At 39.7% G+C, this 11,970-nt stretch overlaps 1 protein-coding gene across 4 annotated transcripts in view; it reads right to left on the bottom strand.

Annotated features, from left to right (window-relative positions):
* Positions 1–8,925: 8,925 nt before the first annotated feature.
* ATP6V1A (ATPase H+ transporting V1 subunit A) overlaps positions 8,926–11,970 on the bottom strand; it is a 62,558-nt gene continuing 59,513 nt past the window's right edge. For all 4 annotated transcript variants that reach the window (XM_080655415.1, XM_080655414.1, XM_080655416.1 and 1 more), the window contains exon 15: positions 8,926–11,341. In XM_080655415.1, the coding sequence (XP_080511541.1) occupies positions 11,249–11,341 (93 nt within the window). In that variant the 3' untranslated portion in view covers positions 8,926–11,248. The remainder of the gene's footprint in view (positions 11,342–11,970) is intronic.

Below are 11,970 nucleotides of genomic sequence, written 5' to 3'. Positions count from 1 at the left end.
CCTTGGGTGAGGGTTAACAAAAAAAAAAAAAAAAAAAAGAAAAGTAATACCAATAGGTGCTGCTACAGGAAAAAACATATTTGAAATGGTGTCTGGTCTGATCATTCTACTTAATTTTTAGACCAGGTAACAGTCACATGATTCAAATGCCAAGAAATATATTTTATTTTTGTGTTAGTCACTTTCTGAGTTTTGTATTTGATGATGAGTTTTTATGTGAAATGAGGCCAACATTTATTTGGGTCTTTTTAAAGTATTCAGTAAGCACTTATCTATACTAATAAAAGGGTAATATGCTAATTAGACCAGGTCGACTGGACATCTTCTGGATGTCTGACTTCCTTCTGGACAGTTAGGGGGCAACCAGGCCTGCAGGGGGGCTGTTAGGGGAAGACCAGGCCAGCAAGAGGATAGTTAAGGGGGGATCAGGCCATCAGGGGGGCAATTAGGGGGTGACCAGGCTGGCAGGGGTGCAGTTAAGGGGCAATCATGCCAGAAGGGGACCAGTTAGGGGGCGATCAGGCCAGCAAGCAGAGGCAGTTAGGGGGGATCAGTCAGGCAGGTACAGTGGTTAGGGGCTATCAGGCAGGCAGGCAAGCAGTTAGGATCCAGTGGTCCCGGATTGGAGAGGGTGCAGGCTGGGCTGAGGGACCCACCCCACACACAAATTTCGTGCACCAGGCCTCTAGTATTTTAATAAGCACTAATACAATAAGTCGGCTTATAAGTTACAAGCAGTGTTGCTAAAATTTCTGTCTTGAAGACTACCTTCATGATTTTTTCCATACCTTCTTATTGCCTGTAATTATTTTGTATTTAATATTTTTCTTTAAAAATTATTCACGAGAAAATATTGATTAATTTGGCCTCCTCTCCAAGCAAGTCCATGAAATTTTGGATTTCACATACTAAATCTTGCTTCTATACATTAAAATGTTTACTATTGAGAAACCAAGATGGCAGCATAGGTAAACACCTAAAATTGCTGACTCGCACAACCACTTCAAAACTACAACTAAAAGACAAAACGGACATCATCCAGAACCACAGGAAGGCTGGCTGAGTGGAAATTCTACAACTAGAAGGAAAGAGAAAAGCACACTGAGACTCACAGGAGCTGCGGAAATAAAGTGCAGAGGTACAGAGGCGCGCGCGTGCAGAAAGGGCTGGCAACTGAGTACGCAGCTGTCTTTTTCAATCCACAGGGAGACACAAGCTCCCGACTGCTCTAAACTCCAGTTACAGGTGAGACTCTGGGGACCCAGACTCATACGGGGAGAAACAGGACTGTCTGGCATCAGGTGGAGCTCGAGGGTGGCTTTCTCTCAGAGGTGCTTGCAGCAATTACCGCTGGACACTAAGACCCGGGGCCTCTTAGGGCAGGGCTGATGGGAAGCCATTGCTGTTTGCTCTGCCCTGAGGCCCCGCCCGACCCAAGCTGTGCACAGAGGCTTTTGCATATGAATGGCCTGGTCCTTTGCAATCTAAAATTACCTGACAAACTGCAGCTGAGTCAGAGAGACCCAGAACATCCAAAAGAAGGCCCAAGGCCCCACAGCAGCTTGCATTGCTTCACAGCTGGGCCTCATCTGGGCACCTCCAAAACCCAAACAAAGAAGAGGAATCTGCAGATCTCTCCATAGCTCCTGCTAGGTGGCCTCAGGCAGAGGCTAAATTTGCACCTCCTTGGAGATCCAAGAGCCAGTGTACCCAGAGGTCAGAGTGGGACCATCCAGATTACAACTCCTCAGATCCATAAGGGACACACTCAGGGGGAAGACTCAGTGAGCACCAAAGCCCCACTGAAGCAAGTCTTATCTCATAAGGGTGTCTCCAGCACAGAAGTTCTCCCATCATAGACACAGCTGATTCTCATAGACAATTGGCCTAGAGGTCAATTCCTCCCAGTGATACCAACAACAATCAAGGCTTAACTACAACAAGACTGTGCACACAACTCACAAAGGGGTGCACCAAGAGTGTCCACCTCAGGTAACTGGGGAGGCTGAGCCACTGGGCCCTATAGGATACTAGCACACAAAGCCACTCTATCAACTCAGGGAAGGAGCCAAAATGCGGAGACAAAGAAACAGGTCACAAATGAAAGAAATGGAGGATATAGAGCTCACAACCACAGTTATAAGGTTTTTCAAGAATTTTCTAGAAACCGCCGATAAATTTAGTGAGACCCTTGGGGATATGAAAAAGGACCAACTAGAAATTAAGCATACACAGACCGAAATAAAAAATAAAATACAGAGATCCAATAGCAGACTAGAGGATTGCAAGAATCAAGTCAGAGTTGAAATACAAAGAAGCAAAAAACACCCAATCGGAAAAGAAAAAAGAAAAAAGAATCCAAAAATATGAAGATAGTGTAAGGAGCCTCTGGGACAACTTCAAGCATACCAACATCCGAATTATGGAGGTGCCAGAAGAAGAGAGAGAGCAAGATACTGAAAACCTATTTGAAGAAATAATGACCGAAAACTTTCCCCACTTGGTAAAAGAAATAGACTTACATGTCCAGGAAGCGCACAGAACCCCAAACAAAAGGAATCCAAAGAGGACCACAACAAGACACATCATAATTAAAATGCCAAGAGCAAAAGACAAAGAGAGAATATTAAAAGCTGCAAGAGAAAAACAGTTACCTACAAAGGAGCAACCATACGATTGTCAGCTGATTTCTCAACAGAAACTATGCAGGCCAGAAGGGAGTGGCAAGAAATATTCAAAGTGATGAATAGCAAGAACCTACAACCAAGATTACTCTACCCAGCAAAGCTATCATTCAGGATTGAAGGTCAGATAAAGAGCTTCACAGATAAGAAAGAGCTAAAGGAGTTCATCACCACCAAACCAGGATTATATGAAATGCTGAAGGGTATTCTTTAAGAAGAGGAAGAAGAAGAAAAAGGTAAAGATAAAAATTATGAACAACAAAATGACATCAAATACATAACTACCAACAAGTGAATCTAAAAATCAAGTGAATAAAAAATCTGAAGAACAGAATGGACTGGTGAATATAATAGAATCAGGGACATAGAAAGGGAGTTGACTGACAATTCTCAGGGGAAGGGGGTGTGAGGGGTGTGGGAAGAGATTGGACAAAAATCTTACACCTATGGATGAAGACAGTGGCAGCGAGTAAGGGCATGGAGTGGGGTGGGGAATCTGGTGGAGGGAGCTATGGAGAAAAAAAAAAGAGGAACACCTGTAATAATCTGAACAATAAAGATTTATTTTTAAAAAAATCAGCAAAGAAACATCAATCCTAAATGACTCACTAGACCAGATGGAATTACTTGACATCTTCAGAAAATTTCACCCCAAAGCCACAGAATATACATTCTTCTCAAGTGCACATGGGTCATTTTCAAAGATAGACCATATGTTGTGTCATGGGCAAGGTCTCTTCAAATTCAAGAAGATAGAAATCATATCAAGCATCTTCTCAGATCACAGTGGCATAAAACTGGAAATCAACTACAATAAAAACAATCCAAAGAAATCAAACACATGGAAACTAAACAGCATGCTGTTAAACAATGACTGGGTTACCAGAGAGATCAAGGAAGAAATAAAAAAACATCATGGCAACAAATGACAATGAAAACACTACAATCCAAAATCTATGGGACACAACAAAAGCAGACTTGAGAGGGAAGTTCATAGCTCTAAAAGCCTACTGCAAAAAACAAGAAACAAAGGTAATAAATTACCTAACCCTACAACTCAAAGAGTTAAAAAGAGAGCAACAAGAAAAGCCCAGTGTAAGCAGAAGGAAGGAAATAATAAAGATCAGAGCGGAGATAAACGACATTGAGACCAAAGAAACAATACAAAAGATCAACAAAACCAAGAGCTGGTTCTTTGAAAGGATACACAAGATTGATGAACCTCTAGCCAGGCTCACCAAGAAGCAAAGAGAGAGGACCCAAATAAACAAAATCAGAAATGAAAGAGGAGAAATAACAATAGACCCCACCAAAATACAAAGGATTGTTAAAAAATACTATGAACAACTCTGTTCCAACAAACTGGAAAACCTGGAGGAAATGGACATATTCCTAGAAAAATATAACCTTCCAAAACTCAATAAGGAAGAATCTAAACATCTCAATAGGCCAATAACTATGGTAGAAATTGAAGCGGTCATCAAAAAGCTTCCAGCAAACAAAAGCCTGGGGCCAGACGGCTTCACAGGGGAGTTTTACCAAACATCTCAAGGAAGAACTAAAACCTATTCTCCTCAGACTATTCCAAAAAATTCAAGAGTAAGGAACACTTCCAAGTTCATTCTATGAAGCCAGCATCACCCTAATAGCAAAACCAGATAAAGACAACACAATGAAAGAGAATTACAGGCCAATATTTCTCATAAACATAGATGCCAAAATCCTCAACAAAATTCTAGCAAATCGGATCCAGCACTACATCATAAAGATCATACACCATGACCAAGTAGGATTTATCCCAGGAATGCAAGGATGGTACAATATCCGCAAATCAATAAACGTGATACATCACATAAACAAATTGAGAGATAAAAATCACAGTCATATCAATTGATGCAGAAAAAGCATTTGACAAAATCCAACACCCTTTCTTGATAAAAACTCTCAACAAGGTGGGAATAGAAGGATCATACCTCAACATAATAAAAGCTATATATGATAAACCCACAGCTAACATCATACTCAATGGGCAAAAACTAAAACCATTTCCCCTAAGAACAGGAACAAGACAGGGATGCCCACTCTCACCACTCCTGTTCAACATAGTACTGGAAATATTAGCCATTGCAATTAGACAAGAAGAAGAAATAAAAGGCATCCAAATTGGAAAAGAAGAAGTAAAGCTGTCCTTATTTGCAGATGACATGATATTGTACATAAAAAAAACCCAAAGACTCCATCAAAAAACTAATAGACTTAATAAATGAATTTGGCAATGTAGCAGGATACAAAATTAATGCCAAGAAATCTATGGCATTTCTATACACCAATAGTGAACTTAGAGAAAGAGAGACTGAAAAAGCAATCCCATGTACCATCGTACCAAAAAAATTAAGATACCTAGGAATAAACTTAACTAGGGAGGCAAAAGACCTATACGCGGAAAACTACAGGACACTGAAAAAAGAGATAGAGGGATCCGTAAACAGATGAAGAACATAGCATGTTCATGGATTGGGAGAATCAACATCATTAAAATGTCCATACTACCCAATGCAATCTATAGATTCAATACACTCCCCGTTAAAATATCAACAGCATATTTCACAGACCTAGAAAGAACTCTCCAAAAATTCATCTGGAATAAAAAAAAGACCCCAAATAGCCACAGCAATCCTGAGAAAGAAGAACAAAGTAGGTGGGATCTCAATAACAGATTTCAAGCTGTATTACAAAGCCACTGTTCTCAAAACTGCCTGGTACTGGCACAAGAACAGACATATAGGTCAATGGAATAGAATAGAGAATCCAGATATTGACCCAAACCACTATGGTCAATTAATATTTGACAAAGGAGGCTTGAACATACAATGGGGTCAAGAGAGTCTCTTCAATAAATGGTGTTGGGAAAATTGGACAGATACATGCAAAAAAATGAAACTAGACCACCAACTTACACCATACACAAAAATAAACTCAAAATGGATCAAGGACTTAAACATATGACGAGAAACCATAAAAATACTAGAGGAATCCACAGGCAGAGAAATCTCTGACATATGCCGAAGCAATTTCTTCACTGATACTGCTCCTAGGGCAATGGAAACTAAAGAGAAAATAAACAAATGGGACTACATCAAAATAAAAAGCTTTTGCACAGCAAAGGAGACTATCAATAAAACAACAAGAAAGCCCACTGCATGGGAGAACATATTTGCCAATGATATCAACGATAAGGGCTTAATCTCCAACATTTACAGGGAACTCATGCAGCTTAACAAAAAGAAGATAAACAACCCAAACAAAAAATGGGCAAAAGTTCTCTAAATAGACACTTTTCTAAAGAAGACAGAAGGAAGGCCAAGAGACATATGAAAACCTGCTCAAAGTCACTAATCATCAGAGAGATGCAAATCAAAACAACAATGCGGTACCATCTCACACCTGTCAGAATGGCTATTATCAACAAATCAACAAATGACAAGTGCTGGCGAGGATGCGGAGAAAAAGGAACCCTCGTGCACTGCTGGTGGGAATGCAGACTGGTGCAGCCACTGTGGAGAACAGTATGGAGTTTCCTCAAAAAACTAAAAATGGAACTCCCATTTGACCCAGTGATCCCACTTCTAGGAATATATCCCAAGAAACTAGAAACACGAATCAGAAAGGATATATGCACCCCTATGTTCATAGCAGCACAATTCACCATAGCTAAGATTTGGAAACAGCCTAAATGCCCATCAGCAGATGAGTGGATTAAAAAACTGTGATACATCTACACAATGGAATACTACGCTGTGGTAAAAAAGTTCTTACCATTTGCAACAACATGGATGGAGATGGAGAGCATTATGCTAAGTGAAATAAGCCAGGCAGAGAAAGATAAATATCACATGATCTCACTCATTTGTGGAATATAATGAACAACATAAACTGATGAACAAAAATAGATCCATAGACAGAGAAACTTCGATCAGAACATCAAACCTCAGGGAAGGTAGGGAAGGATGGGGGTAAGGGGGAGAGATCAACCAAAGGACTTATATGCATGCATATAAGCCTAATCAATGGACACAGACAATAGGGGGGTGGGGTCATGAATGGGAGATGGGGGGTAATGGTGAAATAAGGACACATATGTAATACCTTAATCAATAAAGAAATTTAAAAAAAATACTAAGTGTCTGAATCAACTTCTGGGAAACTCAAACTATAAGAAGCCTTTTAGAACAACTTCAGGGGAATTTTATCACACCCCACTTGGGGAAGTTGGTTCCCTTCTTTGTGCTTATACTGTAGCAATACATTAAAACTAAGAAGATATTGGGATATTACCAATTAGACTAAAAATTGTCCAAACAGCCCTATCCAGTTTGTCTCAGTGGATAGAGGGCCAGCCCATGGATTGAAGGGTCCCGGGTTCGATTCCAGTCAAGGGCACGTACCTGGTGGGGGCACATGTGGGAGGCAATCAATCAATGTGTCTCTCTCACATCAATGTTTCTCTTTCTCTCTGTATCTCCCCCTCCGTTCCACTCTCTCTAAAAAAATCAATGGAAAAATATCCTTGGGTGAGGATTAACAACAACAACAAAATTACTCAAACATCTTATCTAATAAAGAGGGAATCTGAAAATTGACCATCACACCATAACAACAAGATGGCTGCACCCACCGTGGAGGCCGAGTTCCCGTAACTAGCCTTAACGAGCAGTCAGCAGGGACCTGAGGCTGAGTGGCACTGGGCCGGGGTAGGGGACCTGAGGCTGCGCCCCCTCCTGGTGGGGCTTGACGGGGGACCTCAAGCCGTGCCCCCCGCCCAGTGGGGCTTGATGGGGGACCTCAGGGCGCAACCCCCGCCTGGTGAGGCTTGACGGGAGACCTCAGGAGGACTGGAGGCCATGCTCCCTGTGAGGCTTGATGGGGAACCTCAAGGCACACCCCCGCCCCGGCCCAGGCCAGGGGAACTCAGGCTGTGTCCCTCCTCCCCTGGTGGGTCTTGATGGGGACAAGGTGTGCTCCCTGCCCCAGCCCAAGGGACCTCAGACTGTGCACCCCGCCCCGGGCCGGGGGACCTGAGGTTGTGCCCCCTGTCTGGTGGGGTTTGATGAGGGACCTCAGGCCGCACCCCCCATCCCGTTGCTGGGCCAGGCGACCTGAGGCTGCACACCCCATCTGGCGGGGCTTGACAGGGTGGGGCTGGCTGGATCTAGCCCAATGGGGGTGAGGCCGGCCAGGTCTAGGTCTCGCGCAATTTTGAGGCACACGTTGGTGGGCAGGGACTTGACACTGGTTCCGGTGGCGTGACCCACTCTGACAGGAGGAAGATTTTCATATACATTTTACTAATTTTCTTTCATCTCTGACACTTCTATTATAGAGAAAGGGCAAATAGCAGTATTAAAATATTCCCTCTAATTCCCTTTTAATGTGCACGAATTTCGTGCACCGGGTCACTAGTTCTATTATAAGCTTTCTCATGAATTTTTAAATATTTCTCTCTACATAACCTTGGCATTCAATAATAGAATTGTTCACTTCACACTGCTTTTTTACTTCCTTGAGAATTGTTAAAAATATATGTAAGGAGTCCAGCCAGTGTGGCTCAGAGGTTGAGCTGTTGACGCAGAAACCTAGAAGTCAAAGTTCGATTCCCAGTCAGGGCACATGCCCGGGTTGTGGGCTCGATCCCCAGTAAGGGGCGTGCAGGAGATAGCCAATCAATGATTCTCTCTCATCATTGATATTTCTGTCTCTCTTTCCCTCTCCTTTCCTCTCTCAGAAATTAACAAAAACATATTTTTAAAAAATACATGTAAGGAAATAAAATATGTACCAAGTAACATGTTGCTAGACTGAATCTTAAATAATTTGGCTTGCAAAATTTGAATTACAAGCTTTAGTTCATTTACCAAAAACAGAAATAAGTACCACTATCTCCTTTAATTTATAAGTGTATTTTATAAACCATTTACTTCTTCAATTTAAAAGAATATTCAGAATGGTATGGGATTTTGTGTACTACATTTCCAAATCATAGTGTATATGATTATAGGACTTTTTGCCGTCTATAGTGAGAGCCCCAATTCAATTTTATTACCTTAAGTAACAATCTATAAAGAAAGGGAGAAATAAAAAATTTAAAAATCATAGTGAAAACATCATCAACATACAACAAGGTGGCATGTTTTCTAGCAGTTCTTGCCACACACACACACACACACACACACAGAGAAAAATGTTAATTTAAATCCACTTTTATTCTTTCATAGATTTTAACAATTATGCACAACTTTTCACATAAAGAGGGTGAAATCTCAAGAACGAGGAGGCAATATATATATATATAGAGAGAGAGAGAGAGAGAGTCTCTTCTATTCATTCTTTAGGATGGAAGGAAATTTCCAAAGGGTACAATGTGTGAGATTTAACACTGGAAAAATACATAAGAAACTGGTTTAACTGGCTCCACTTAGGACCAGGCACAGCACAATAAATACAGAACTGCATCATTTTTAAAAGACTGTTGCAATTTTAACACATTCTTACTAAAGAAATATGATCAGTGACCAATCTGAATTCTACAACATATAGGTGAAGGGACACTTAAAATGAATATCTGAGCATAGTTTCTCTAGCATTTTCACACCCACTCATCAACATTCTTAAAAAGTAGTAAGAATGTACACTGCAAATTCAGAACTACAAAAAAAAAAAACAAAAACAAAAAAAACCCACAAAACGAAAAACTTGGTCAAACTTTCTTCATCATATCATTCATTCCCATCACAATCCTAGTTTGCTGGTAAGTTTAAGGTAGAAAAGAAAGTTTTTGAAATTATTTTAATTTCCACTGGTCTTAGGGCTTCTGGGTAGGAGGCCACATTGGAAGCCAAATGATTAAGCAGCACCATTAGGTCCACACCTCAACAAACCACTGAAAAATTTTTATCTTCCAGTATTCTGAAAGGTTATAAAAAGTTATATGGAAGAACACCTGTCCTGAACTGTAAAAACAGGCAATTTGCAAGGATTTAAACAAACTACAGCTGAATTCTCTACTGCCTGCATCTTTCCTTACCAGACCAAAAGAACTATATTACCTAAAAATTTAAATAATAACATATTAAGGCATAAAATAAATACTTTATTTATGCTATTACACTGGGGTATTTGAGATTGTTAGATACGTTCACATGCCCTTTCCTCTCCTAAAGAGGAAGGAATGGGCCAGCACTGTTGGTCAGAAGGAGTTAATGGGAAACTGTTGCTCTCAGCTGTTCTGTGGTGTGCCTTATTGTACAAACACAGAAACCTTATTTTAGAACAAATACTTAAAAGACAGACAGAAATGATCTTTTTTCACTTGACTCAGATTCTGCTATCAGCAGATACGAGAATCAATTTCACCCCTATTAAACCAAATGGAAACTGTTATGCTGCTAGGGCTACAGATATTCTGAGAACTCTTGTGAGCAAATGAATCAAGCCCCACATGAAAGAAAGTATTAATTTCTATAATTAATAAACTGGTTGTTCAAAAATTCAATAAGCAAACAAACATGCAAACATGTGACACATGCCATTATCTTGAAAAAACATAATGCCACTCTGGTCCCAAGGATGACGATAGCCCAGCTGGTCCTTCAATGTGCAAACAGCATTTAACTACTACTAAATATCTTCTCTGTCACATTTTAGTGTCCATGACACTGTCACATGATTCTTAGAAGCTCAGGCTTCTAAGATGTTTGAGGAAAAGAAAAAGGGTGTAATGGGGATCATGTTCTTGGTGATCGTTCTAAATGTAATTTTAAAAAGACTTTCCCAGTAATGCAGAATAGTCCTTGATACTGAATTTTTCCTAGTGAAACAAAATAAGCTTTAACAAAACGATGTTAATCTAAATTTGACCATCTGGTTCCTTTTTCACTCTTCTAGAGGGTACTGATCCATATATTATGCTGAGCCCCCAAAATGCCCGTTTTAAAAACAACATAGTTCCTAACAGTTCCCCATAAATATTCCTGATTTATGCTGAGGAAGCAATGAAAAATTGAAACATTAATCATTTGTTATTTAAAAAGCTAATAATGTCCTGCAAAGCAGTTACTTAGCAAAATGCTAAGCTGCAAATAACCTTGCCATGTAGATAGATATCAAATCATTTCACAAAGTACCTATCACAATGTAAAGAAATCTGATCTTTCATCCCCAATACACTGCAGAGACAGTACATGCAGTAGTCTTGTTTAAATTTAGTGGCGATGTGGAAAGGGCAAACCTAGGACAAGGAGGGACATCAGCCTACATACAAATTTACAGTAGTGTAGCTATTGTATATAATATTTTCTACATTTACCACTTCAGAGAAAGAACACTGGAACAAAGGAATGTTTTGTATAAGACCTACAAAATAAAGAGGGAAACAAATGATAACAGGCATAAAGCTGCACTAGTCTCAAAGCCGCACAATAAAGCAGCAAAAGGTTTGAGATGGGGAATTTAGGAAAATATACACATATGAGAGCTTGCTGAGGAAAAGGAGGGAAGAAATCACAGTTCTAATCTTCAAGGCTACGGAATGCATTCTGCATGTCTTCAAGAAGCTGTGCATAGTCAGCCTTGATCTTTGCCTCACCATCTTTCACTGGATCCTGAAAAAAAACATGACAGAATTCAATTTACATCTGGGAAATAACTTTCAGAACATGTAGTAAGTTGCTTATACTTAATATGTTTTGAGTACTAGGTTAATTGAGGTACTCTGGTAAACAACAGGCAGAAGTGAAAATTATCCTTATTTCCCTTTTTTTCTTTTAAGGGTAGGAATGTATAAATGGTGTAATACACCAACCAAACAGAAATAGGACAAAATTTCAATATTGTATTTTGCCTACTAACTGTACTCAATGACCAATGAATTTATCCTCAACAACATGCAAAATGTTGGAAAATTATGCATCATATATTAAATGCATTTCACTGCATATATGACAGTTGGAATTAATTTAATCAAACTAGAAATTTACTATTCAACATCTGATAGAATTACATTGAGACAGGAAAGTAAGATTTCTAAAATAATCTTAAAATGCACCACAGTTAAAATCCTTATGGAAAGCAACTTAATTAACATGTATAAAAAGACTTTAAAATGTTTAAGCTCTCTGATACAATCATTCCACTTCAATCATTCCACTTCTGGGAATCTATACTAGGAAAATTCACAAAGCTAACTGCATGAACAAAGTTGCTATACCAACAACTGGAAATTTCCTAAGTG

Source organism: Plecotus auritus (assembly GCF_963455305.1).
Source record: "Plecotus auritus genome assembly, chromosome: 2".
Taxonomy (NCBI): Eukaryota; Metazoa; Chordata; class Mammalia; order Chiroptera; family Vespertilionidae; genus Plecotus; species Plecotus auritus.
This window is presented reverse-complemented; position numbering and strand designations above follow the sequence as displayed.